This window comes from Aphelocoma coerulescens, chromosome 3, assembly GCF_041296385.1.
Source record: "Aphelocoma coerulescens isolate FSJ_1873_10779 chromosome 3, UR_Acoe_1.0, whole genome shotgun sequence".
NCBI classification, from domain to species: Eukaryota; Metazoa; Chordata; class Aves; order Passeriformes; family Corvidae; genus Aphelocoma; species Aphelocoma coerulescens.
Window position 1 is genome coordinate 120667860 of NC_091016.1, and position 27925 is coordinate 120695784.

The 27925-nt window shown below is 40.3% G+C and overlaps 1 protein-coding gene across 8 annotated transcripts in view; it reads left to right on the plus strand.

Annotated features, from left to right (window-relative positions):
- SUPT3H (SPT3 homolog, SAGA and STAGA complex component) overlaps positions 1-27336 on the plus strand; it is a 254792-nt gene extending 227456 nt beyond the window's left edge. For all 8 annotated transcript variants that reach the window (XM_069011770.1, XM_069011769.1, XM_069011766.1 and 5 more), the window contains one exon: positions 25592-27336. In XM_069011770.1, the coding sequence (XP_068867871.1) occupies positions 25592-25633 (42 nt within the window). In that variant the 3' untranslated portion in view covers positions 25634-27336. The remainder of the gene's footprint in view (positions 1-25591) is intronic.
- The last annotated feature ends 589 nt before the right edge of the window (positions 27337-27925 follow it).

Consider the following 27925-nt stretch of genomic DNA (forward strand, 5'->3'; position numbering starts at 1 on the left):
ATATTATGTCTTCTGCCTTGTAGGCAGTTTAGCCCAAGTTGGCTGGCTGCCCATCCCGAGGCGCAAGGACACTGCTTTCTGGGGAGGCTCTGTCAGATAAAGCCCTTAGCTTTTCTGGAAGTGAAGGCTATTTTTTCCCCATTGTTAGTGAAATGAAACCTTATCAGCATAGAAACACAGCCTGCATGGCAACACAAAGATACCTGTTTTGCCTCACATTCGACTCTGGCACCAAAGCATATTTCTAGTGTGGCTATTAAAATAATAGCTTTTAAGGTAGAAAGTCTGCTGGCTCACACTGTGATTATTAGCTACTCAGTTAGGACACTTCTCCAGCTATCTGGGCTGAGGTTTTTCAGAGGAGCTGACTGCATAAAACTGTGTCTGTACCAGGAGATTAATTGTGTCTGTGCTCTCTGACACTGAGGCTCACAAGCATGGCATGACCCATGGCCATATTATTCCATTTTCTTATTCTCTAAAATAGGGAGGCCATCTCCAGACTGCCTTTTGAGAATGGCTTCTGGCCTCCAAATGTCTCTGAGCTGTGTCCTGGCATTGGGGAATGGTAGTTGCCCCATGCCAAAAGCATTTCTGGGGCTAGGTTTAAATGTAACGGGTTTTTGTGAGAGTCCAGGACTATTCCCCGAGAGTGTTTGAATTTGAAGTCAAGTCTTAATGTGTTGACTGCTCTAAAGCTGAAGTCTTAAACCCTGGCCCTCAGAGCAGCCATGGAAATGGTTTCCTGGGCTTACTACATGCTGTTTGAGCTATGGAAAAAGATGCCTGGGGTCAATTCTGTTTCATAAATAAGTCATTCTTAACTTCTGAAATATAGAAAGTCCGGTTGTTTTGAAGAACGGGCAGGTCAGATCCTCTTCAACAGCATTCAGTATCTGATGCATCTTGTTATATAGAATCACAGAATTGTTGTTGGAAAAGGCTTTAAGATCATCAAATCCAGCTGTCCACCTACCAGCATCACCATTTTCAACATTAAACCATGTCCTCAAGTGCCATAGCCACACATTTTTTGAAGACTTCCAGGGATGGTAACGGCACCACTTCCCTGAGGAGCCTGTTCCACAGCCCTTTCTGTGAAGAATTTTTTCCTAATATCTAATCTAAACTTCTCCTGGCACAACCTGAGTCCATTTCCACATGATGCTTATTAATAATAGTAGTTACTGCACACTGCAGACATCAGGGCTGCTTAACTGAGGGTTGTCTGAACTGCAGATGTTGATGATACAATTTTTTTTTTCCAATTTTGCTTTCCTGTAAGAACATCTTTTGTCTTTAATTTCATTAAAGGCCAGGTTGGATGGGGCCCTGAGCACCTTGGTCTAGTGGAAGGTGTCCCTTCCTATGGCAGAGGGTTGGAAATAGATGACCTTTAGGGTCCCTCCCAACCCAAACCATTCTGTGATTCCATGAGTGGGAGGATTGATGTCAAGCCATGCTTTGAGATCTTCTGGTCAAACACTGTGTGGCTGTAGTGGATGTTCTTGTGTGCCCCAGTGTGGTCTGTATATTTGTTTTATGTTCCTGATGGTCAGAGACCTGGTCCAAAGCTCCTGTTGGATTTTGATCCAGGCACTGGATATCTCTTGCATGGACTGGTATTGTTTTCACACAGTCCTTCTGTGGTCTGGATACCTACAATGAAGTCACAGCACTTGCTGTTTGGCATCAAAGGCTGTCCCCGTGAGAATGAGCATAATGAGCAAATAACGACCTCATTGTGTGTGTAAGCAGGGAGAAGGTAAATTATGAAGCAGAACATTTTTCATTTACACAGCAGTGTTTTAATAAGCAGCAGATTTTGGGAAAAGGGCTGGAAAAATAGTGAAAAGATAAATGTATTTATGTTTCAAAGTTGTGATTTTGTTAACAAGTACAAAAGTTCAATTTAACATATTAAAATAAAAAAAATACCCTCAAATTTTAGGCAGGATCCTGAGAAAGCTATCAGCATTCCCAGTCGATGCTTGTCATGATATTGTCTTTTTTCTTTTCCCCCCAATCCTTCCGTGGTACTACTAATGTGAACCTCCTTAGCTGGACACTTGGAGCAGCCTAGTGTGATAGCTTTACCACAAAGGGCTTCTGTGTATTCCAGCAGTCAGGATATAGCACTCTTCTAACAGAAAATGCCCTGTAATGAAGGTGAAGCTCAGACATTATTTATTCCAAATACAGGATCTTTCCATCTGCGAGTTTATAGAGGCTGAGAAATTGTTGAATTTGGAGATTTGCAAATAGAAATTACAAGCTCGACTCTGAAAATATTCCCTCCTGGAAAACAAGTCATATTCCCTCTTGTGAGCATTATCCTCATGCAGCATTAGATTGGTACAGAAGGAATTTCGAAGGTGGACAGTTTTGCTCGTAAAGACACGGCACCGTCTGCTCCTGGAACGAAGCAGCCGATCCTGAGCTCGGGTACATGGAGAGAACAGACCATCACTTGTGTTTGAATTATGTGGAATAATTTTTGTGTGTTTCTTCACCAGGTCCACTTTTTAGGCTGCAGCAGGTTAAAGTTAGAGCTGTGCAAATTTTGAGAAGCCTACATCCAAATTAAGGCTGGCTTGCTTCCAGAAATGGCTGGAGCTGGCAAATTTAAATCATTTTCAAGTTGGAGCTGGGTTTTTTCTGGGTTTTATGTCATCACTTATGAGTTAAAACTGAGGAAAAACCTGGCTTGTGACCGATTTAACCTCTTTTTGCCTCCTGCCTTGGTCTAGAGTATTTTTTCTGTATGTGTGACTTGTTTGTTGAGAACTAACCACTGATGGGATTATACAGTGTGTCGAGTCTCTGGAATTGCCCTTCTAATAAAGCAGGGGATTTTAAAGCTTTTATGTTAAACTTTTACAGAGCATCAGTAGCTGATGTATCTAGGGGAAAGTGATTCTTAAAAGGTGTTCTTAAAAATAAATTAATTTTCCACTCTATATTTTTATGTAATTCAGATATTGAATGACAATTTTAAAATTAACTGGCATTAGCAACACTCTGGAATGTGGCACTTCTGCTTCAGTAGTGAATTAAAAGTTTCTTAGCACATAGTTTTTCTGAATTATTCCTGTGGCAGGGGGATAATTTATATACATGAGTTTACAGGTGAAATCACTCTTAAGCCCTAAATCAGTGCATAACTTTGTCCCTGCCCATGGCAGAGTGACTGGAATGAGATGATCTTAAAGGTTCTTTCCAACCCAAACCATGCTGTGATTTATGCATGTGAATGGTTATGCATGTGGATGGTTATTCTGAAGTGATCTGGGAAGCTCTGGAGAAGGTGCTGTGATCATATCATGGGGATCTGAGGAAGCAGTTTACTTCAGCAAAATACAGGTGCCTGGTTAGGACTTGACCTTTTGAAGAGCTGTCCAAACATTTACTCACTCTCACAACACCCTCATGAAGTAGAGGATAAATATTATCTCAATTTTATGGACAAGAAGGTGAGCACCAAGAGAGTCTGGATTAAAATTTAGGAATTTGTGGCATGCAGTTGCTTGCTTAATCCATTAGACCATGGTGTTTGGTTTGTCAGTAGTCCCATCTTTTATAAACTGGACAAAACCAGTTTAAAATACCAACTAGTTTAGATGGGCAGGAATTCAGTTCTCCCTGCGTAAAACAGGGATGAAGCTATGTCACATCATCATAGCCAAACTTGGGGATTTTTTTCCATCTTTTTCCCTATGTGTCTTAAAGTGCTCTTGAAGGTGGTAGTGTACTCAGAAAACCTTCTGGAGGAAGGGCAGCTCAGAAAAAAATGGATGATATTTCCCTGTTAAATTAAGTTGATCATCTCTTTAACCTTAATTTACCAAAGCACATTGTTAGGGAAGCAATGTTGTACCTGTAATTATCTTGGTGAACAGTGCTACTGTATTTGCATACAATGAATTCACATTTGGTTTATGCAGAGTAGAATTTATAAAGCATTTTTGTCATCTACGCCAAGTCCTTGGGATGTTTCCTGTCACCCACCCATTGAAACACGGCTGAAAAGCACTGTAGAAATGACAAAGGCTGCCATCATTGTCTCTTTCAAAGTGCAGTGGAACTGAAATGATACAGGACAAGAGGGCAAATGTTGAGAACTGGAAAGACAGAAAAACAGAGCAGCATGAAATGTCAAACCACATTTTTAAGGCGCTTTTTACTATATTTCCATAAATGCATGAGGGAATTATGTTGCGAATACTTGAAACTGTTTATTTTCATTTTTGGCTTGATTTTCTAGCATTGAAAAAACCATGTCTAATGATCTTGAGTATTCTTAAAGAAAAAAATTATATTTTACATAATGGTTTGCATGTGTGAGTTCCCTCTGGCAGGAGGGCTATAATTAGCCTGTCGTCTCTCAGAGAAGAGACTATCTGTCTTAAAGATGCAACAGTGAGTCTTGGCTGCTAGAGCTAGGAGCAGAACATTGTGATTTTGTTAAAAGATAAACATTATCCCTTTTCACTTATTCATCTTTCTCCTCTTCCTGCTTCTTTGGCTCAAAGTTAGCCTGGAGAAGCAAAGGACAGCTGAGCACAAACAGTTTCTTCCTTCCTCATTCAGCAAGGCATGGCGAAAGATCTTGGCTTCTTGACATCAATAACTTTGCTTCAACTCAACTTGGAACTGTTTGGGCAGCCTTTCAAAAATAAAAAGGTACGATAAAAGGGGACTGAACTTCCTGTTTTAGTCATAAAGTAGCAGATTCAGCTAATGCACACTTTCCTTTGGGATTGTGTGTGTACTGCCTGGGAGAGTCATAGAGTCGTTTCCATTGGAAAAGACCCCAAAAATAATCGAGTCCAACCAGGAGCCCAGCACTGTCAATCCCTCACTAAACCATGTTCCTTAGTGCCACATCTACACATCTTTTAAAACTCTTCAGGATGGTGACTCCACCACAGCCCTGGGCAGCTTGTTCCAGTACTTTGTACTTTCCATAAAGAAATTTTCCGTTATATCCAAGCTAAATCTCCCCTGGTGCAACTTGAGGCCATTGTCTTTTGTGCTGTCACTTATTACCTGAGAGCAGAGCCCAACCCTCACCTGGCTCCACTCTCTTGTCGGGGAGTTGTAGAGAGTGAGAAGGTCCCCCTGAGCCTCCTTTTCTCCAGGCTGAGCCCTCCCAGCTCCTCAGCTGCTCTTCATCAGACTTGTGCTCCAGACCCTTCACCCACCAGTGAGTTGAGGATGTGGAATATTATTCCTTTGCACAACGTTATTGTAGCTATTAAAAGACAATCAGCCAGAATGGGGTGGTGGCAGACAGTGTTGTGTGTTTCAGCCTTTTGCGGTCTCGTTACTAAAGGAGAGTAATTTTGGTAGAAAGGCTTTGCTGCTTTTGGGTATCCATGTGTGTCCTTGATCAGAGGAGGTGGAAGGAGAGAAGGAAAACTCAAAACCACCACAGAGTCAGAAAAATGTAACTGGTTTGAGCTGGCATAGATGTGCTGGTGTGTGTTAACTCTTGGTATTATCATGCCTGAGGTTTCATTTCCAGCATTAACAAAGAAAGCTGTAATGCAGGAGATGATCACACATGGCATCCTTCCAGGCCAACTGGTTGTATTAGCAGGGACTGGGTAAGAAGGTGAGCTTTCCAGTGGCAACAGGAGTATATTGAATTTCATTTTGAAGACCGCCATTATGTGTGCCAGTCCATCAGACAATGTGTTGATCTGCTGGTGAAAATGTAACTGCAGTGGCAAGGACGTTTCTCCACTGGTAATGATCTATGGACCAGGATCCCTGAATGTCCCCATTGTCAAATTCTTTGACTTGTGCCACATCCATTTTTTTTTGAGCTTTCTTTGTAATCCTGCTGCTGCTGCTGTCCTTCTGTCCCTCTTCTATGTTGTGTAATTAGTCTGAGCAGTATAATTTTCTTTTCTTATTCCTTGCAACCTTTCCTTCTCCACCCCTCTGCTTTCCTGATACTTTTCTTTGCCAAATAGTCAGAGATTTCTCTCAATTCTGAGTTCCTATGTAAGCTATAATTTTATTCTATTATGAGTGAGCACTGCTACTTGCAGGCCTGGAACTGATTACTGTTTGCATATATCCAGCATCACCAGCCAAAGAGTCAAAGACCAAAGAGACTTCTCGGAACCTTACAAGGGTTTTAAAATCACCTTGTTATTTTTTTCAGATTCCCCATTTTGTTGGGAATCTCTTTTTTCTTTCAGTTCTATATGTATTCAAAAGCCAAGTTTATATTTTGAAAAGTTGTTGTAGATATTAATAACCTTCACAGACAGTCCAAAACCTAAAATCTCATTTTAAATTAGCACCTATTTCCTGTCTTGGGTATCCAAAAAAGTCCTTGATTAGATCAGCATGAACTCTCTTTGCACTTTTCTGCAGTGTATTTCAGGCTTGGGGATTGACAGACCTTTGCTGGGAGGCTGAGAGCAAAGCTTTTGTGTGTTTTGTCTTGGTACTTGGCCCTGGCTGGAACAAGTAATTTCATTGTTTTTGGAATATTTCAGTGCTTTATTTCTTCATCCCAGAAAGGAGAAATCCCAAAAATAAAAGAAATGAGAAATAGATCAATCATTTGGAAAGTTACAAATATTAGAAGAAAATAGAAGGTTTTTCTATTTTAATAAAAAAGCTAATGAGAGGTTGTGCTCTTCTGAAAACGCCAGCTGAAATTTCTAATAATTCCCTTTATAAATGTTCTATGCTACTATTGTGTTCTGAAAAGATGGGATAATTAGGAATTGAGATGTAAAAGGGGTCGTACTGGCCAATCTGATACCTCTTCTGCCTTTCAACTCTTGCAAAGAAATACTTACAGGAATTGTGACTTGAAAAATGGAGAAAACTGTGGTGGGCTAAGCCTTACTTCTGCTGTGCCAATCACTTCCCTCAAGAGCTCCATAATAAATCTTGGTTTGCCATGGTCACTCATGCATTGGCTTTTATACTCTCCAGGAAGTTTCATCAACAACAAAAAATAATATTTTGAAGTGGCCATTGATCTGTCCATCTTCTTGCTGCTCTGTGCTCGTTTCTTGGTAGTTCCTGCCCCATACAGAAACACTTATTGCTGAGAATGGCACTGCTGGTCTGGCAGCCACAAAAAACAACTTCCTTAAGTGGTCTTGTGTGGAATTGCATGTCTCATTTTAAGCCTCCTTTAGCATAAAATGCTTAATTGGCCTGTGTCTCTGGACTGGGTGAATGGATGCAAGTTCTGCAGATGTTACTTTGTCCTTCTTCCCTTGGACTGTATATTGAAAGCCATTGGCTGGGAACAAAGAGTTAAAGCAACTACCCAAATTATCTCTAAAATTTGGTGGAATAGTCATTTCTGAATCATGAATTCTGTGATTTATTAGGTCAGATTTGTTGTTCTCTTTCCATGTCACTGGCTCCTGTTATCTTTTCCTGGTGGTTCTCCTAGAACCTTAGGTTTTGACCTGATCTTTTCAGGATGAGCCAGGTGAATTTGTCTACAATATTTGTTATTTCCTAGATGTAAGGATACCACTGGAAAAAAGAAAAAGAACTCTCTTGGCTGTAGTACCTTTTGATCACTGTCATTGTTCTTCAGATTATGGATTAATACCCAGCTGTTGTTCAACTAAATCAATTCCACCTATTACTGTTCTTCTGAAATTATTTACTAAATCTTGATTTTCTGTTCTTACTGCTGCTGGCATGAGGTTCCTTAAAGTTGAGGGGAGTTAGGCTGTGACTGAGTGATCTGGTCTAGTGGAAGGTGTCCCTGCCCATGGCAGCGGGTTTGGAACTAGATGGTCTTTATGGTCCTTTCCAACCCAAACCATTCCATGATTCTGTGCTTTTGCCAGGAGTACAAATAGGAGCAGATGTGTAGAAGACAAATAGTTGGTGCTCACCCTCCATTCACACGATGAGCATTTCAGTGGGTTTTACTTTCTGTCTAGCACTAGGTCCTGTCTGGCCTCGTTGATTGAATGGCTGTTAGTGGTTGCATCTTTTGATTTGCTTTTACCCAAAAAGAGACCAGATAGTATGCTCTGAAATCATGCTACAGTACAAAATGATGGCAATAAGTGAGAATGAATGGGACATTTGTTTCAAAAGCACACCCTTGATCCAAACTAAAATGCTCCCATAGAGGGATCCTTTTGTACCTGATTCAGACACCTCAGTAAATCCAATAATGGGCTCATCTGGATCAGCTGCTACCTAAATATTTCTGTGCATGTGGCCAAAATGCTCCTTAGCATCCCACTTGGACATGCTCTTTTCACATTAATGTCACCATTATTGTGAAGACAGTTGCAATTGCTGTTCTTGTAACTTGTATTTATGTAGAAAAGTAATACCAGAGAATTCAACTTAGAAATAAGGCACAAGGCAATTAACAGTAGAACAAAGTACCAAGTGAAGTTCTGCATTGTCTAGTTCTTGATGACTCCAAGTGGAGGTCAAATGAATTTCTGGAAAATATGCTTTTGTTAAACTGGTTACTGATCCAAAATAAGGGCAACTGGCTGAAATTCTGTGGTCTGTGGTATGCGGGAGGTCAGACTAGATGATCTAATTTTCCCTTCAGACTTTAAACTGTATGATCTGAATGTGAACAATTCCCCTGATTACAGGACACTTCTGGCCTTTGAAATCTGCAGGATCAAGCTGTCAGTTACCGGCAAAGAACATTTGCTATTCTTCAAAGAACATTGCTATTCTATTATCAAATTAAGGAATTAATTTTAGGATATCACATTGTTGTATCCTGCTTTATAATGTGTATAAGCAAGAAAAAAATCCCAACCACCTATAGCATGATTTAGATTTGGCCAACTGTGTATTGTAAACTTAGCCTTTGGTATTGCTTATCACAACTGAGATTCAAAATCAGAGCTGAAATAGGACTTGGTTTTACAGTTTCAGTGCCAGGAAGGTTAACGGGATATTGACAGCTTTAGGAATGAAAAGTCAGGGAGGAAATTAGAGCAAACATGCATCAGGAGCCAGCACACAGCATGGCTGGTTTTAATAGAGGCGGCAGATCCTCTGTAGTAACGCCTCCACTAACAGTGGCATTATCACTGCTTCCAGATGGCGTCAACAGAAACACACAGAGCTTTTGCAGGGACCTATAATTTATCCTGATCCCTTCCTCCTCTGGATTCACCCAGAAGGAAGGCAAGTGGTACCACAGCCAACCCCAACTGTTTTCAACTGTTTTCTTTTTTTTTTTTTGGCCAGGAAGTGTGGGGTGGAGCAGTATCACATCTGGGGGTCTCTGGAGCCCACCAACAGTGATTGCTCTGAGTCTTGATGGGATGGGAGCATCCATGGCTCTTCTTACCCACTTCCTTCTCACTTCACTCTGTCACTTGTATTGGGCTGGTCCATGCCCCAAATCAGAAGGCAGATTGCAGCTCCTTTACCCTCCTTTTTGATACTCAATCTGCCTCTTCATTTTTTCTTTTCATTGTTCAATCAACAGACAACCTGGTATAGTGGAAGGTGTCCCTGCCATGGCAAGGGCTTGGAATGAGATGAGGTTTAAGGTCCTTCCCAACCCAAACCATTCTGTGATTCTATGATTTTACTACCTACGTGCATGTGCATTCTCAATGAGTTTTACTCAACCACTGCAAAATCATCATAACAGATAAAAACTTAGAAAAGTAAGAAATGGGAGATGTTTCCAGCTGTATTCTTGACAAAGCATGTACCTTGAAAAAATTGATAAACTCCGTTAATCTTCACAGTAAATATGGGTTCAAACACTTTTGAGAAGTTGATAAATAAGGGGTGTCTCTTAAAGAAGAAAACTGCAGCAAAAAAATAATTTTCTTGTCTACTAATATAAAGATGCAGCACTGTGAAAAAGAATGTCTCAAAATACACTGAGATGATGCAAGGTTCTTTTCAGAAAGTTCAGATCTTAATGTTTCTCGAAAGTAGGAGATACAGATGGCAATTCTAAAAAATTTCCTCTTTGCAAAATGCATTAAGAACTTTTGCACTTCTCAGTTTAAATCCCTGGGTTACTTCAGCAAACATATATGCTTAGAAAGGTATCTACTTTTCACATTTAAGTGAATAAAAAAGGAACAGCATGCATTACCAGTGTATTTCTTTGCCACGTCTGTCTCACACGTTTTGGAAGAAGAAGTGGGAAAAAAAAGAAGGATCCAGTTTCTGCTAAGCTCTGTTTGGTTTTGAACTGTTTGGCTATTTCCAAAAGCCAACTCTGGCGCCTTAAATTTTGCTTTCATCAAGAACATGGTAATTCAAAATAGTTAGCTGAGTTTTGGTTAGTGTAGCAGCAGGTCTCTTCATATTTTTTTTTCTTTTTTTGTAAGTAAACACCCATGATTTATGGAATATTTTGTTTCAATTATTTTGACTTTGCCTTTTACCTCTTTGACCTAGAAAATCGAGAGTGCTTTAATAACCAGTGTCCTTGTTAGAAACTTATTATGTGGCTCTTTCTAGAACAGCAAGTCAAGTATGTGGCATAGCATAAGGAATTTCAATGTAATTTGTTTAGAGAGGCTGTTGCTTGACAAACCTTCTCTGAACAGGCTACATGGTAAATGAGAAATTGGAAGTCTCAGGGCTGGGATGGATAATGGACAATAGATGCTTTCACTTCTGGTGCCTGTTCAAGTCCAATCTGTCAAAGACTGTAAATTGTTCCCTTTCCAGACTGGGCAAGTGGCCTGTGAGTGGTTGGTTGACTCTGCCTGGTGCCTGATAAAATTTGCCCACAAGACAAAAATGTCCCCCTGTTTGGCTTCCTGGCCCAGTCATTTCAAAAGCCAAAGCTGAAACTGCAGCTGCCTTCTCTTCCAGATCAGGACCAAGAGATTTTACTCGCATCTTTTTATCTATCTGTTTATCTACTTATTTATTTATTTGTTATATTTTGTCGTTCCCATTTTTTTGTTTGTAACACTTGTCAGAAATACCACATGGAACACAGCAAAAAAGGGTTGCTTTCTTGAGGATAAAAGAATTTCCTTCCCCAACGGAGATCAGTGGTTCACAGAGGGCCAGGATCAATGATTCACCCCATCAACAGTGCACCTGCAGGAAAAAATATCACCCCAAAACACATTCTGCTGCAATATCTCTTCATTAACTAAGGGCTCTGTGAGACTCAGTCATGCATTTGCAGTTGAATCATGCCCAGCTAAAGACAAATTAAGGAAATATGGAGCAATTAAGTGATACTAAGTGACACCAATTTATCAAGAATAAATAAAAGTTTGGTGGTAAAAATGGCTTGCAAGTTCATCCAGTCTCAGCAAACCTCATGTCACCATTTCTGGGATAGAAAGCCCGGCCTTTCACCAGGAGAATGTTCCCACAGAGGTGGTTTTGAGCAGTTTCTTCATTGGACTTGACACCAGCAGGCTTCTCTGTGACACCAAGGTGACAAGTGGCCTTTTTTTCCTCTTTCTTTCTTACTTTTTTTTTCCTTAAGCAAACTGAATAATTACAGGGAGAAAAAAAAAAGAGAAAAATACATGATTAATTTATATTTAATATCCAAGATTGGACTTTAACTTGTGGGAAGTATGAAAGCTCCCCCAAGCTTTTGAGGGCTCTGTTGTGCCCTGAGTACCAACTGCTGGCTGCACCAAGTTGGTGTTTAGGGTTCTCCTGCCCCTATTCACAAACACTGAATTTCTCTCCTTTGTGGGCAATGTCCCCTTTGGTGTTGCCAAAATTATTTGTGTGTCCTGCAGCAAGCAGTAGATCTGGTTTTCTACAGTTTCTGCAGCACCTGCAGATATAGTTGTAGACCCCTAATGCAGTTGGAAGAGGATGAAGTAAATTTTGGATGGAATTATTTTAAGACACAGACACCCTTTGTTACTTTACAGAGGACATGATGTTGGTAAGAGACAAGGACCTGCAGAAATCAGGTTGGAAAGAAAAACAGCAGAGACAGAGATAGGCTGGTCAAAAGTGAGTGGAAATGATGATTTATGGAAAAATGGGAGAATGAGCCGGAAACCAAGGGGTGGATAAACTGAACTGAAGGGCAAAGCCAGATAAATAGAAGGATAGATTTAATTAAACAGAGTAGAGTTGGTAATAAAGAATTAGGAAAAAATGCTGTTATGAGGAACAGGAATAGGTGGACAGGAACATATGATGACAGAAAAAAATGAAAATTGTTCCATTTATTGTGGAATATCTTGTAGTTTCTAATAAATGAGTTAATAGTGGTGCACATTTTAGAAAGCTGAGAAGGAAGTAATAGTAAAAAAGCAAAGAAGAAACATTTAAGTAGATATTAGTTAAGGTTTATTTCTTAGTCTATGTAAGGTTTTAGCCACATAGCTACTGGTGAAATAGCCAGCTAAGATCAGTAGTTGGCTTTCAAAATCTCAGCATTAGAGTTTATTTTGTAGAAATGTTAGATATTATATTACTATTATGCAATAATATATAATAGCCAATGGCAAAATATACCAACTAGTATGTATGTGTATTACTAATATTGATTGGAATGAAGAAACAATGGTCCACTATAAATTAGGCTAGCACAGACAGTTCCACACCTTGTCTAAAACCAAAAGGATAGGGAAATCGGCAAAAAGGACTTTTTTTTTTCCTGTATTACAAACTCCATGTATGTTCAAACTCTTACTTATTTTGAAGTTTACTTTTGAAATAAGATAACTGTGTTTTGGGAAAGGAGTGGCTGAGATTACGAAAAGCCTTGATTACACATTATACTCATAGAAAGTCACACCTGCATTTGACACTTGAGTGTTACAATAGCTCCAGCATCCAAAAAAGTATTGAGATTTATGAACATCTTGAATACACCTAGGGTGATGAACTCCTTGGCAAAATATGGGAGAACAGGCCAATTCTTTACCCAATGGCTGTCTGTTTTCAAGACCTACCTATGAACCTGTGTGTATGACTATGTCCCAGTGTCCAAAAAATAGGTCTCAGCCCCACTGAAGTGTCTCAGATTCTTCTTCCGTAAAAATCATGATCTTGTGTTAGAAAGAATTTTTCTTCCCACCCATGAGAGTTTGAGGGAGAAGGTGTTGAGCCCACCAGTTCATGCAGGATGGTAATCTGCAGTAATCTCTACTGATTTAATCTCTCTTCTTCTCATCTTTTGGGCATCTGAATCCTAGTCTGGCTTCTCTTCGCCACTTACTCCACGGTATTTGTGCTGTACACTGGTGAAACAGAAAGCTGAAGAGTCAAAATGCTGCCCATCAATGGGCTGCTATGGAGTGTATTCCTGCCCTGACAATGAAAATTAGCTTCTTCCCTGGCAGTACGTGCTGCTGGAGGCTTCTGTGCGGTGTCATTTACAGCCATGTTGTCTTTGTAGATTCCTGCTACAATGTGAGAACACTGATGAGTGGAGGGGGAAGGGACCAACCTTCCCTTGACCATATGGGAAACACCTGTAATGGGCAGCAGAGCTCTCTCTAAAGAAATGTGTTGCCATTTCATAGTTTTTTCAAAGTGTTACGTAGAAAAAAGGTATCAACTTGAATTTTTACCAGCGTTGGTTGTCCCAGCGTCTGGAGCCAGGCGTTCACTGTAATGCCAAAGTATTCTTTTAAAAGAGACAGTCAGTAATGTTTTAAACTGTCTCACCCAAAAAGAATGTAACATCCACTGGAAAAGTATAGAGTAGTCTAAGTGCTCCAAAAATAAAACAAAAGGAACAATATCATGCCCTTTTATTGTGGCCCCTTAACTCTAGTCCTCTGAGAGCAACGCTGATTGATGTCGGTGATGCAACCTAAAAATTAATGTCAATTACCCAAAACAAAATGCACATAAGTGACTTCAGGGTCTGATTTCAGTCCACAAAAGCCAGGAAATTCAGAGCTACTGGAGAGACGAAAACCTGGATTTCACATTCCCATCTTACCAGCAGCCATTCTGCTGGGGGGGAAGAGGAGAAACAAAGGAAAAGGGAGTTACACCGTTAAAATAAATAATGTGATGGAGACAACAGCTCTCTCTTTGCCAAAGCCTGGATCCACTGGGTCCCATTAGCGTTAAATCCAGGAACTGCAATGTGTTCTAGGTTTGGGGCTCAGTTACTTCCCTACCACTTTCTGCTTTTTAAAATATAAACTCTTTTATTGTTTTAGTTAACAATAACATTTAATGAGACCTAACTAATTCTTCATTTACAGTAATTACTTAGTGTTCTTGCATTTCCATCCACTGGAAGTGGGGGTGTTGCTGTCAGCATGATTAGCCCATGCTATCTATTTAATGCAATAATTGCACATCCAAACGGGACTGACCTCGCACTCTCTGATAAATGAACATGCAGTAATCTAGATGTTCTGGTGTCAGCATGCACACAAATCAAAATGTTGTAACATCAAAGAAGTATGTATGAAAAAACTTCCATACAGGATTTAAATATTCCTCAGTGTTATTAAAAAAATATGGGCTGTGATATCATGAAAAGCCCATGGTGGGGTCAGAAGCGAGTAATCCATCTCCCTATTCCTAAACCCATATTTAGTGACTGAACAATGGCAACCAGCCAGAAGAATCTCGTGGCCTGGCCAGTTTGTTTTCAGAAGAGTATCACTTTTATAGATGTGCATATAAATGTGTGTCTGCTCTTAAACTGGATACAAGGGGAAAAGATGAGATGTGGTAAAGAAGAAACGAGAGTTTGATGTGATGGGTCAGACCACTGAGATATTGGTAATGGCATTGGTCTGTCCTTGCATTTCAAAATAGGTTTCATTTAAGTAACATGCGCCATAGGAAGTGACATGAAATTAGATCTGTGGAGGGGGATTATAGCATGAAGGTTCTGAGTCTGCTGAGTTATTTCAGTTGCTTCACAAAGTAGATATTATTTGTCCACCCCCCACCCACAACTGATCAGTCAGAAACTACCAAAAGGAAGTTTTAGTCGGTTCTAGGAAGGACATTTTGGAAGCCTGCTATTTTCAACAACCATCCGGTGTCTCTAGGATAACCTATTTGGCCAAGATGCTAGGAAGGTAAGAAGCAGATGGACAGAAAGACATTTAGAAAGATTAAAGATAACTTAAACTGCACGTTAGAGAGGCTTGAAGTCTATCTCCACTTGTGAACCAGCTTTTCCAGCATATGAATGTGGATATAATGTCATTTAAAAAGCATAATGTAACAAAAAGCCTGTTCTTCCTTGGGATCCCAATTTCCTTGATGCATTCTTGCAGCTCATAACTTGCAAGCAGCTCTTTGAAAGTGCAACAAGGGCTCTCCTCTGTGCAGGCTGCCCAATGCAGGAGCCTGTGAGGCTTTGGGCAGTGTTCCCACATTCCCAGCGTGCCACTGGCACGGTTTGTGCTCATCAGACCCTGCTAAACATTGGAAGGAGTTTGTCTGTCATGCAGGTAGGAAGTTCTGGGGAGAGCAGGACCAGGCCCTGCATCATGAGTGGTGGCCAGGAGGGGACTGCCCTCTTCACATGTCCCAGCTCACTCCTTTATAAATGAAGCCATCCCCAAGTCCAGCTCTTCATGTGCTCAGCACATTTCAGCATTGAGATTGAATTGCAGCCTGTCAGGAGATAGTGAGTAGGGCCACTATCACCCAGACCCTGTCGGGATCTGCTATTTTTCACAAGTCATAGAATCATTTAGGTTGGAAAAGCCCTCTAAGATCGTTGAATCCAACCATTAACCCAGCACTGCCAAGCCCAGCACTAAAACCAGTCCCCAAGTGCCACATCTGCACATTGACCACTTCACTCTTGTTACCTGTTTTTTCCTTCTTCTATTTGCTTTGCATATATTGAAGAAATCAGTCATTCATACTCCTTTCTTTTCCAAATCCTCATGCTTAAGTCTGATTTGAATGGGATAAATGTGTCATTACTTTGCTGAGACTGGCCCAATAGTTAAATGGGTTGTGACTTAAGGGAGAAGCATCCTTCTGTGATTATCACCAATTACTGGTGAAGTGTTAACTGTTCAAGGGAATTAACTGCTCTGCTTTGTATTTTTTACAGGTGCATTGCATTCTTTGCATAAGGAGTAGAACATCCTCCATGTAATTAAAGAATAACCTTTAATTTCCTAAATTATAAATGCTTATCATCATCAAAAATCAAATATCTGTATCAATACATGTCTGGATTAAAGTTCAAATTAGGGATGGAGCTTTGTTTTGAAGGATAGGGGCATTTGGTTTTCATACTTAGTGAACCATTTTTTAAGTTTGGATTTGATACTGATTTCAGAAGTCCAGGATGGACCAGGAAACCTATTTTGATTCAGGGCTATTTCTAATATAAATGTCATAAAACCTGGTAGAGTATAATAATTTATTCTGCTGCTAAAATATTGGTTTAACTGGTTAAACTGCCTCAGCTCTTGGATTTTTTCTTCAGGATGTTGCAGAAATACATGTGAAAGGTCGATTGGATGCCATTCTGCAGCCTAATCCTAGGTAATTTATTCTGTTTTACCTGAGAGAAAGGTCCAAATACATGTTTTTCTGGTTTTAATCAGTCCAACTACAATTGATTCAACTTTTGCCTGAATAAGGAGTGAGTAAAAACTGAGCAAGAGCCTCAAGATTTGGCTCTTATTCATTAACCTCAGGGCAGACTTCATTTTGTGTGATTTTTAAGCTATTAAAATGTTGGTTGGCTTCCATTTGAGCTCAAATTCCTAATATCACCAAATAATTATGTGTAGATGATGAAATGAAAAAACAGGCATGTAGTCTCCAAACGCGTTTCAGTCTGGGTGGCTGAAATGGCTCATAACATTCAATGCATGAAAATGGAGTGGATTGGATAAATTAGCAGAATCACAAAAGGAAACCACTATAGGAAATAGTTTTACACGTGTAATCACTCCAGTACTCCAGTGAATGTGTCAATCTGTACTAAATAAATATATTTGTTTATAGACATGTTCTGTATTAGCTTCCACTCTTTCACAGCACTTTGCCAAACAAAATCCCACTAGAAGTAGGATGTTCGCACCCGACTAGGAGTTTCTTGGATAAATATTTTTTCTATATTGAGACCAAAACCACTTCTACAAATTTCAGACTTTGATTGGAATAGTATATTTCTTTTGCCCTTTTTTTTTTTTTTTTTTTTGCCTTGTCTTTCCCCCCCCTCTCTTCCCATCTCCTTCACTGGCAGCCACTGATGCATTACCTTAATTCCTCTTGCCTCCCACTGCTCTGGTGCGCCGGCGCCCCGCTGCAGACAGAGCACATCAGTCAGGGCTGAGCAGGGCAAAAAGTGGCTGCACCCCAGTGCTGCCACCAGCAAAGGGCCTCGGAGCCTGAGAAAATTCCTCTCTTCACAGACCTGAGCTGTTGGTTGGGCTCTCTTTTCCACACTGAAGTGCTCCGTTGAATCAAAGGGAGAGCAGAGGTGCTGTGTCCTCTGCAGTGCGTTCGCAGGATGCTTTCAGGAGGTGGGGCAGAAGTGTGTTGCAAAACATCATTAGGTGCAACTTTTCATTACACTTTCACCAGTTTTAAGGGGAAAAATATAGGGGAATTGTCTTGTTTTACCCAAATAATTTAATTTCAAAGTAATACCCACTCCTCCTATGCAATAGCAGCCAATTTCAGCATCCATTTCTGTACATCTGGTATTTTAGCCATTACAATGGAAGACAAGATGCAATGAAAATAATAATTATGGCATAGTATACAATGTATTCAAAGTGTCGTGTATTAGCTCTGTAATCAAGCAATCCTCAAGAAAAGGTTTCCAGTGAGTGATAGTATTTCTGTTTCAAAGGCAGGGGAAATTGAAGCACAGAGGCACTAAGTGGTTTGTCTGAGGCCACACAGCAAGTAAGTGTCAGGGCTGGGAGCAGAGCCCAGCCCTGGCTCCTGCCCTTGTACTCAGACGACTGTACCACACCATATTGTTTCCAAATAAATTTGCTCTTTAGCTGCTATGCTGAGCTCATGAGCAGTAGTGACACAGAGGGGGAATTTAACCTCTTCAGTTACTTCCTACAGAAAAAACCCTGAGCTTCTACAGCAGTAGAAGAAAACCTTAAAAGGTCAAAAAAAGTCATCTCTGGAGACAGGGAGCCATCCAGGTTGTTTGATGCTGAATTGCTCTCAGGCTGAAGGAGTTTTTATTGTTAGTGGTATATTTTCACATGGGAGTGCTGTGACTGTGCAGTGCCCTGAGTCATAAAGCAGAGGTTTCAGTGTCCAACCATACCTAAAGCCTCAAGACTTCCACTTTTAATTTAGTTCTCAGACATAATGAAGTTGCCTGTGTACATGATTGCTGCCATACAGCTAAAGCAGCGTGTTGAGGCACATCAGGAGAGGAGAGTTTGACCCTTGAGCAACTCAAGGTGTTTTGACCAGTTTGACGTGAGGCAGTAAAACTTGAAGTGAGCTAATTGCACTGCTCATGAGGAGATCAGGGACACTCAGGAACCACTGCATTTCCAGTGTGGTGAGGGGATTAAGCTTTCCCAATTATGCTGGATTCCAACAGGTCATATCCATCAAGGTCTGGTGCCTTGTGGAGACCTGCTGTGTGCTTTGCCAGCAGCGTGTCCTGGGCAGACAGTTATGGGCCATTAGACCCACGGCAGGAGGAACTTAACTGGATTTTGACTTGCTCCACAGGAGAAGCAGCTGATGCTGTCCAGGGAGGAGTGGTGATGGAGCCCAGCTACAGGTTTTGCAGCCTGGGGGAAGGGATTTCTCTCCCTGACTGTGAATGGAGAGCAGCATGTAGTTGAAGTAGGGCTCAGAACAGAATTTCTGTCAGTGTGCAAAGCAGCATCGTCTTTCCTTAACAATTAAAAAGGGTTTTTTGCTCTCAGACATATAAAGCCCATTAAAACTGGTGGCAGTGATGGGAAGGACTTTGTGAAAATATGTTTGTTTTGCAAAGCTGGCTGCCAAGTATTGTTTTATAGTTCTGCTTTTTTCCTTCTTTCTCCTCTGTTTACAGTGCCCTCTGAGAGACTTAAAATGATCCCTCTCTCCCCACCAATTTTGTTCTTTTTTCTCTTGGCTGACACTGGTACCCCACTCCCACACCCCAGTTCTTGCTGCAACAGAAGCTATGATCCTTTTGCCTTGTTTTTCTTTCTTACAATACCAGCCCAGCCCTGAGAACAGCATTTGCTGGTTAACTGCAGCATTGCAAATTTGGCCAAATACACTAGAGGACAGCAGTACAAGCCCTACATTTTGTTCTCCATCCACTGGTGGTACTGCACGAGATGCCTGAGAAATTAATTTGGTCCTTGTTTTCCAGTGATCCTACATTTCCATCAGCCTTGGGAATGTCATTTATCCCAGAAGCAGAGAAAAACAATAAAAAAGTTGGATAGTTGAGATCTAGATGATGTTCTTTAACAGACTTGGATGATATATCCTGGATATGTCCTATGCCTGTACACAGGAGCCCAGTTTTGCACAATTATTTAAAAAGTTTATGCCACTGGCAGATAAAAGGTCAACCAAAGCCCAGAGGTGACTTTGCTGGGAGGCATTTTGTTGATGGGTGGTTTATTGGAGTAGTGCTTTTATCAGCAGGTGATGTTTGTGGGCATCTAAGTGTTCTTGTAAACTTTGGCCCCTTCCTGAGGCAGGTACTCTTGGGATGGACACTGCTGCTGTCCCTGGTGTCTCACCAGGCTGAGGATTCAGGGAACAGACCTGAGGAATGAAGTTGTTGGTGTTTCTTACACCTAACTAAGGTTTCCTGGGGTCTAGCATAAGCACCAACATGGTTGTGCTTCCAGAGGGGTTGGTACTGTATGGATAAATGGATGCTGTAGCTCTCAGCACATTGGTCTGGCCTCATCATAAATGAAATCCATGGCCTTTCTTGGATACAGCAGGGCAGATCAGCCAGAGCATCATACAAGTTTGTAATGTGCCAAACCTGGGTGTCCATAGATACATATTTGGGGTGTGTTATTCATTACTGATCATGTACAAGACATTACGTACAAAAAGTGCTCCCTCATCCTTTGAGTGGTATCAGACATCTGTGCTTTGGCTACTGATTAAAGATGGGTTTGTGGAACTAGAGCCTTCAGTGCTATTGTTTTAAATTGGAGGGAGAATTATCCATTATATTTCTTTTGTCATATGGGTGCACTTTTAATAAAGAGAGTTTATATCCACACAAACTTATTTAAACAGAAGCAACTAATTCTAAACAACACATGGATTTTCTTTTTCAAACAATGTTGCTTATACTTTGCCTCTTAAACTAAGTATTATTTTAATCTCTAAATAAGCTGACACTTCTTTGCATGTGGTTTGTCTGTTCAGGCCGGGAAAAATTAGACGAGTAACCTTTTAATGACAGGGGTTTTAATGTAGATGTTTTTATGTACAAAGAGTTACGAATCTGTCCGGGGTGATGTGTTTGATATTATGGGGAGCTAATGAAAATTCAAAGTTAACATTCCAAATAAAATGGAAAGAAGACACAGGGAGAAAAGGAGCAGATTCAAAATTAGAGAATCTTGGGGGTTTATGGGTTCCAGGTTATTTGGAATGGAATGAAAGTTAATGCTACATCCTTTTTTCCATCCTGCCAGCCAGTGTCTGATCCAAGAATGTCTCTTATTTAAAGGGCAGGGCTCCCTCCACTGTTCTTAAATAAAGGCTCTGACTGACTGAGATCCAACCCTCCCTGATTTTCACAGTAACACTGTAAGGCTACATGAAGAGAATTACTTAATGGAAAGAAGTTTTGCATATGATTCCCCTATCATAAACTGCTCAGGTCATATGGTTCGATTTACATTTATGCAAATGTCAGAGAATAGAGTAAAATTACCCAAAGCGGAAAGGACCGTGGCATGTCACAAACAAGATGTGCCTACTTGCATTTATGTTTGCTAATGAAGTTCAGCCAGGGCTTGCTCTTTGATTTGGATGTCTCTGTCTGCCATTCCACTTTATGCACTGTAATTAAGCCACTTGCCCACACACATACAAGAGGACATCAAGAAAGGGAGACTTCAAGTTTTATAAATGCTTTTCTGTAACTCACTTATACAGGGCCTATAGTTCAGGATTTAACATCTCTAAGTGATACAACAGGCCTGCAGTGTGACATTGTGCTTAACTTTAATGCAAGCAGAACAGACAAACCAATGGAGGATTTGGCCCAATAAACTTTGGTGTGTCGGGTGCCCGCTGGAGATGTTTTACCCCAGACTTTCCAAATTTTATCCCAAATAAAAATTAGGCAGCCCACTCAAAAATCACAGCTGTTTCTTTCTCCTGCCAAAATTATTATTTCTCATCATGCTACAGCTGTGAAATTACGCACTAGTGTAAATTGTTGACTGGAAACCATTTCTAGCTGAGGTGCCTGTCCAGAAGTCTTGGTATTCTAATCTACTCTGTTCCCTGATTGAGGACTACTCACACATCTTCATGTTTGGCTGGGACTTGTTTCTGTAAATCACAGAATCACAGACTGGTTTGGGTTGGAAGGACTTTAAAGATCATGCAGTTCCATCTCCCTGCCATTCTCAGGGACACCTTCCATCATCCCAGGTTGCTCCAGGCCCCATCCATCCTGGCCTTAAACACTTCCAGGGATGGGGCAGCCACAGCTTCTCTGGGCAACCTGTGCCAGGGCCCCACCCCCTTCACAGGGAAAAATTTATTCCTAATATCCAATCTAAACCTACTCTCTTTCAGTTTAAAGCCGTTCTCCTAGTCCTAAATTGCTAATAAACACATGGTTATTTGTCCCTAAATTGGTCCTATAAACTCTTCAGTAAACTGTCCCATTTCATGGGACCTACTGTGAGGACAGGAGTTTTTCTGCCTTTCTCTTGGAGTGGTTCTTTTTCATCCTTCATAATGACACTGCCTTGGGCTACAACTACAGGAGAGAAATGGGACCAAAAAAAAGGGAGTAGAAACTGGATGATTTTTCATGAAATTTGAGGAGTTGCTTGGCCAAAGTCCCTTGTGCCATGCTGGCTTTTTAAGCTGTTAAGTTTTTCCTTCCTTCACCAAACTAAGGGCAAAGCAAGGTGTTGCTTTTAGGTGACTGACAGCAGTGAACACTGATCATCTTTTCTGCTTCAATGTATCTCCTTTCAGGTTATTGGAAAAAAGCCTGCCTTCATTTATTAAATAATGATAGTATTGCCAGAGAGGATCTTGTGTCAAAATCCAATGTGCTTTGATAACTTAAAGGAGCAACATTTCCAAGGGAGGATTCCTGTATAGAGGATGCCTGAGAAGCTGTGAGAAGGTTCTTCACAAGTTGCCTTCGTGGGGTAGAATCATAGAGTGGTTGGGGTTAGAAGAGGTGTTAAAGATCTGGTGCCAGCCCCCTGCCGTGGGCAGGGATGGACCCACTGGATCAGGGTAGGACTCTGAAGTGAGAACTAAGCAGCAAAATCCTCACAACTCTGTCCTAAATGGGAGCAAGTGGTAAGAGTGGCCTGGACAAGAGGAAGGTCATGTTTCTGCTTTCACATTGTCCCAGCCTGTGCAGCCTCTGTTTCTGGTTGGCAGCAATCTGTCCTTCCACCTTCAAGGAAGATGGAGAAGGGGAAAAAAAAAATCTTGTCATGGAGCAGGAAGGAGCAAGGAAGAGTTTCTGTGAGAGCTAGATCAGCCAAGTAAGGTTAGATCAATGGTTCAGAGCATGGAAGCCATTCTGGGAAGGCAAACTGCAATTTGTGCCAAGTTAGGTGATCGCCCTGCATAAAAGGTGGTCTCTTGACCACCCCTGCCCATACTGGGTACAGCAAGAGGCTGACAGAACTTCAACCATAGCAGAAACTCAGCCCACAGCAGGAAAAGTCAAAGCACAGCCTGGTAGTAAATTTTAAGAGAGAACACACAGAAAATTTGGATGCAGTAGACCCTTTTCCAAAAAGGCCTCCATGGGCTTATGTTATCTCTTGACAGCAAGACATATCCAGCAAAATGGATACAGCTATTTTAATCCCACATCAAGAGCCTGCATCATCCTCTATCTGTAATTCTGAGCCAAATAATCATATTTAAAAAAAAAAAAATGCAGATGCTGCCAAAGTGGCATAAAGCACCCAGAAGTGTCATCCAAACCCTCTAAATTATCTCCAACCACATTAAATGTCTGCCACATACATCTAAACTCTTGCAAGGGCACATACACATGCGAGTTTTATGAAAAACATCTTGCTGTTTCTCTTCACAATTCTTGGCATGTAAAGATCTGTCTTTCAGTATCACAAATTCAGCTGTATAGATCTTAAAGATATCTGGTATAACTCAGAAAGATGGGATGTCTGTAAAATACTTTTGCTCTGCATAAAAGCATCTTGGAGGTTAACCTTTATTATCTAGTAATGTATCAAAATGAGAATGAAGTGTTATCTTGTTATGGAATGGGATGAATCAAACTCCCTCCTCTGAAATACTGATTTTCAAAACAGTTACCTTTATGCTGAGGTTGAAGGTATGGATGGTTTCTGGGTAAAATGGTTGAATTTATTGCTAAATTCCTTAATAAAATATACATATATCAGAATCACTTTGTCTGGCTTGGGAAGTAAAAATGTGTTGTTTTCATTATTGCTGAGCTTCAAAATGGCTTCAGGAATTTTGTTGGTCCTTTCCAAAGAAATGAACTTCAGGCAGAGATTAAAGCAGAGGAAATTTCAGCCCAAGGGCAAATGTTTCTGAAAGTTTAAAGTATGTGAAATGGGGAGTGAAGTAGGAAATAGTTTTCAATCCTAACTATAGCCACACTAGTTATAATATATCACTAAATATAGACCAGTGGGTGTGCCCAACTCTCCAAAGGTGTTATCCTGCCTCCTCTGAAACAGGCTTCTGAAATGACCTTTGCAGGGATATAACTGAATATACAACACTGCCCATGTTGGAAAATGTTAAACTTCATTATTTCCCAGGTGAGCCCAGCCAAGCCCAACTTTGCTTCACAACCAAAATTCCTTTCACAAAATTCAACCTTTTACCTTTCATGTAGTTCCAGCTTTGTACTCGGGATCATTTGTCTCCAAGCAAACTGCACAGTAGTCCTGAATATTTTGTTTGTGTGTTAAAGGTTGTCACTTGGGTTATAAATCCCTGTGAAAATATCGGGGTCAAGCAGCTAAAAACGTTACATTTGCATCAACTTCCAAATGCCAGCCATAATGGTTTGGGCAAGCTGAACATCCAAACTGCCTTGGACTTGCTGCTTGTGGTTGCGGGAATATATTGGATCCTTTCAAAATTATTGGCTAGTCTGTTTTGGGCATTTCATATTTGGGTATAGAGTCTTTGGATTTATTCTGTGTTTTGTTTGTGGTGATACTGTCATGTCTTGGCTGTATATCCCAGAGCTGATGTTCTGCACTTTGACTTTCATCCCATATGCTGCTAGATCTCTAGACTGAAGTGTGGTGTTAATGTAAAGGATGCTGTAATGAACATCTTGTACACATTTCCTTTTGCATATTCACTGTCTGTAAAATGTCTCTCTGAATACATCCTTGCTGGTTTTGAAATGATTTCTTTACAGTTCAGTATAAATGCTATTTATATTGAAAGTTGTTTGAGGTTATCCTTTACTCCTAATGTTACTCTAATTCTAGTTTAAGAGAGGAGAAATTGATCTGGCTGAAATTAATTAGGAAATTGGTAGAGCCACTAAAAATGGTGGTTATATATGGCACTTCCTAAGTGCTTGGACTGAGGATGTACAAAATGAATCTGATGAAGCACTAACTGTAATGAAATAGATGACTACATTTTCATTTTAAAAACAGGATGGCTGCTGAAGGTGAACCAAATAAAGGAAAACTATTTAAACTCCTTTGATATTTTTAAAGATATTGTTAATATATTTTATAAAAAAGTATTTTTTAAACGGAGACTATCTCCTTACAATATAAGGTTTCCAGTGGCATTAAAAGGTATAGTGTCCTATATTGATTCGGAAAGAGCTGTTAAAAATGCATGAAAGGTATTTTAGGGAGACAGTGTCACAGAATCTTTTAAAATTGTTTTCTCAAGTGCCACTTAACTCCTGTGCTTCTTTACCATTGGAAGCACTTCATCCCAGGTTACAATATATGGGATATCAAATTATTTCCTACTGACCAGAGAGTCTTTGGAATAGTTTGGAGTAGTGGGGATTATACCAGTGTCTGTTTATATAACTTTGGACTCAGACTATAAATTAAGTTTGGAAAACTGCAGTTATTCAATAATTTATAGAGTATTTAGACAGTTTAGAAATTATTCTTGAACATGGTGAATAGAGAACACGTGCTTATAAAGGACAAGCAGATTCAGCATAATGATGTATTTTTGGCCTCAACTATTTTGCAGGCAATTAACGGAGTAGGATGTTACATTTTTGCCTATCTCTTGCTCTCCTGAAATAGAGTCACTAACCACTTGTTAACCACAGTGATTTTTTAATAGACAAAGTGGTTGCTTACAGCTTCCCTACCAGAAATGTTCAGATTAAACACCCTATTAGATTGCAGCCAGAATAGCCTACAAAACAGGAAGAAAGCCTTGCCTTTCTCTCTGCCTCCTTCCCCTGTTTAAGCTGATGTGATAATTCACTACAGATTTTCTCTTTCCCTGACAGAGTGCCTACCGCAGGAATGGGATGACTTTTCTCGCCTGCTGATGTGGATGTGGCTGCAGCAACAGGAAAGACAGTGTTATATTAAGGTGATTTTCTTTTCCCCTCCATGGAAGGAAAAAAAATACAAGCTCCAATGTCTGCATGTACCAGTGAGTGGGCTGGTTTGTTGTGACTATCTGCTGGCTGTCTCTGTCTCTTTTTCCAGCCCCCTCAATCGTTATTCTTGTTTACTAGCTGGAACATTTAGCTAATTAATGGCAGGATGTTTGGGATAGGGTGTAGGTGGACAAGAATGCAGCTCAGACAATGCTGGAGTTTGCAGGGGACTTTCTGACTGCCATGTCATTTTTATTTAAGTGTCTGGAAGTCTGTTCTCCGAAAGATGTTTTTTAGTAAAGCAGGATGGGGCAGGAAGAGGCCAGACAGATATAGACTGGGTTATGTTGGCTTATGAAGGTTATGTAGTTTTCCTTGCAATTTTTACAAGAAGAAAAATTATTTCCCTCTATTTTCCACTAATTTCCACTTGTTTCTGTCAATTAATGTAAGTGTTCACACAGTATAACCCAGTTTAATCCAGTGAGGGGATTTTGGTGACAGCAATACCAAGTTTGGATGCAAAGATATTCAGAAAAAGTTCAGGTGAACTAAACTTTGCGAGTTAGAGACCTGACTTTTTGCAGACCCAAAGACGGGCTAAGTGCTCACCCCCAAATTCTCAATATTGGCATCTCCTAAGGCTTGAGTCATCATTGTCCAAAATGAAGGAAAGCCTTTGCAGTGACTTGGCACTGGATTGGACCCCTCTTTGGAAAAATACATTCTAAAGTATTTCAATAACTGTGTCAGTCTCAGTGGTTCTAGGCAAGGGCTTAGCGTTATATACTTGCTCAGTGTTTGCTGCAGGAAGCAGATGTTGTCCCTGTTGTGGACAAAGGCAGCACTGCTGCTGGATTTGGTTAAAGAAGAAACCAACTCTTTTTGACTTTTTTTTTTTTTTTTTTTTTTGTATTTTAGCTAATACTGTTTGTTTTCAAGATTTTTTTTTAAATCTCAGTCCCTGCCTCTATGCTTGTTCCCGTCCCCTGCTCCTCCAGCCTTTGCTGGCCTCACAAACACATTCATTTCTTCCCATAAAAACTGTACAAATATAGAGCTAACCACGATGATGCTTGAGCAGAGAAAAGGACTCCTGCTTCAGCCCGTCACCAGGATCTGCTGGCACATCCTGCTGGTGTTCCTGTGGTACCCACAGGTCAGGGGTCTTCTTCAGCTCAGGCTTGGAATCCAACTTAAGCCTCAAATTAATCCAGAACATTCAAGGGTTCGAGAGGAGAATATCAAAATATTAGTTTTATATAGTGCAGCCATCCTCCTCCTTTGTGCTTAGTATGTGAGGTCTGAATTTTCACTCCTGCTCTATGCTCTTGTGGTCGTTTGTAGGTGGTTTTGTTGTCCTGCTCTCCTGGACCTGCTTGCAAAAAACGTTAAATATATGTATATTTTTTAAATAAACAGAAAAATGACTTTTTGCAACCGAAATATTGTAAAAGTGAACATTACTGCTGCCATTCATAAATTGCTTTTCTCTTTTATCTGCATCGTCTCCTGTTTTCTGGAAATTTTCTGTGTGTAAAGGACTAAAAGTAATGTGTACAATGTATTAAGTGAGGGAAGGGGGAAGTTTTCTGATGTTCCATCTGTGCTTCTTGAAATATATGATTAAACTTTTCTTTTTATCATCACTCTTTATTTTTGTTGGCATCCTTAATCATGGAAAATTATATGCTTGCTGTAAACATCCAGACTTTTTTAAAAGGACACCAGCATTTATTGTATTTGGTTTCGATCTGCAGAGATGCAGACAGAAGAAACCGTTTCAGGCACTGGGTACTGGAATCAAAATTCCTTCTGTTGCTGTCTCTCCCAGATTTTACATTTTAAAATATGCATAAGCAGGAAAAATACTGGCACTTATTTTTTACTGGTCTACTTAAAGTCCCAGAGAATGAAGACTCAACATACATTTCTCTCAGAAATATGACAGATCATGTTTTTGTTGGTCTGCTGTGTGTTTGTCTATCTTGAACAGCCTGACAGGCAATTATTTATAAAATCTGGGTTTGCCCAGTAAACCCATATAATAACCTTTCACTTCTCTGCACAAGTCAGGGAGCTGAATTTAGAGTCAAACAACGTAGGTTATGTGTCCCTATCTTGGACTAACGCAGTTTATTCTTATTTTGGGAAGTAATCACTTTTTTTTCTCATCTTCAGAATATTCTTAAAGTCTCTTTAAAACAAAAGCGCAACCAGTAATACTCGTGCTGAACT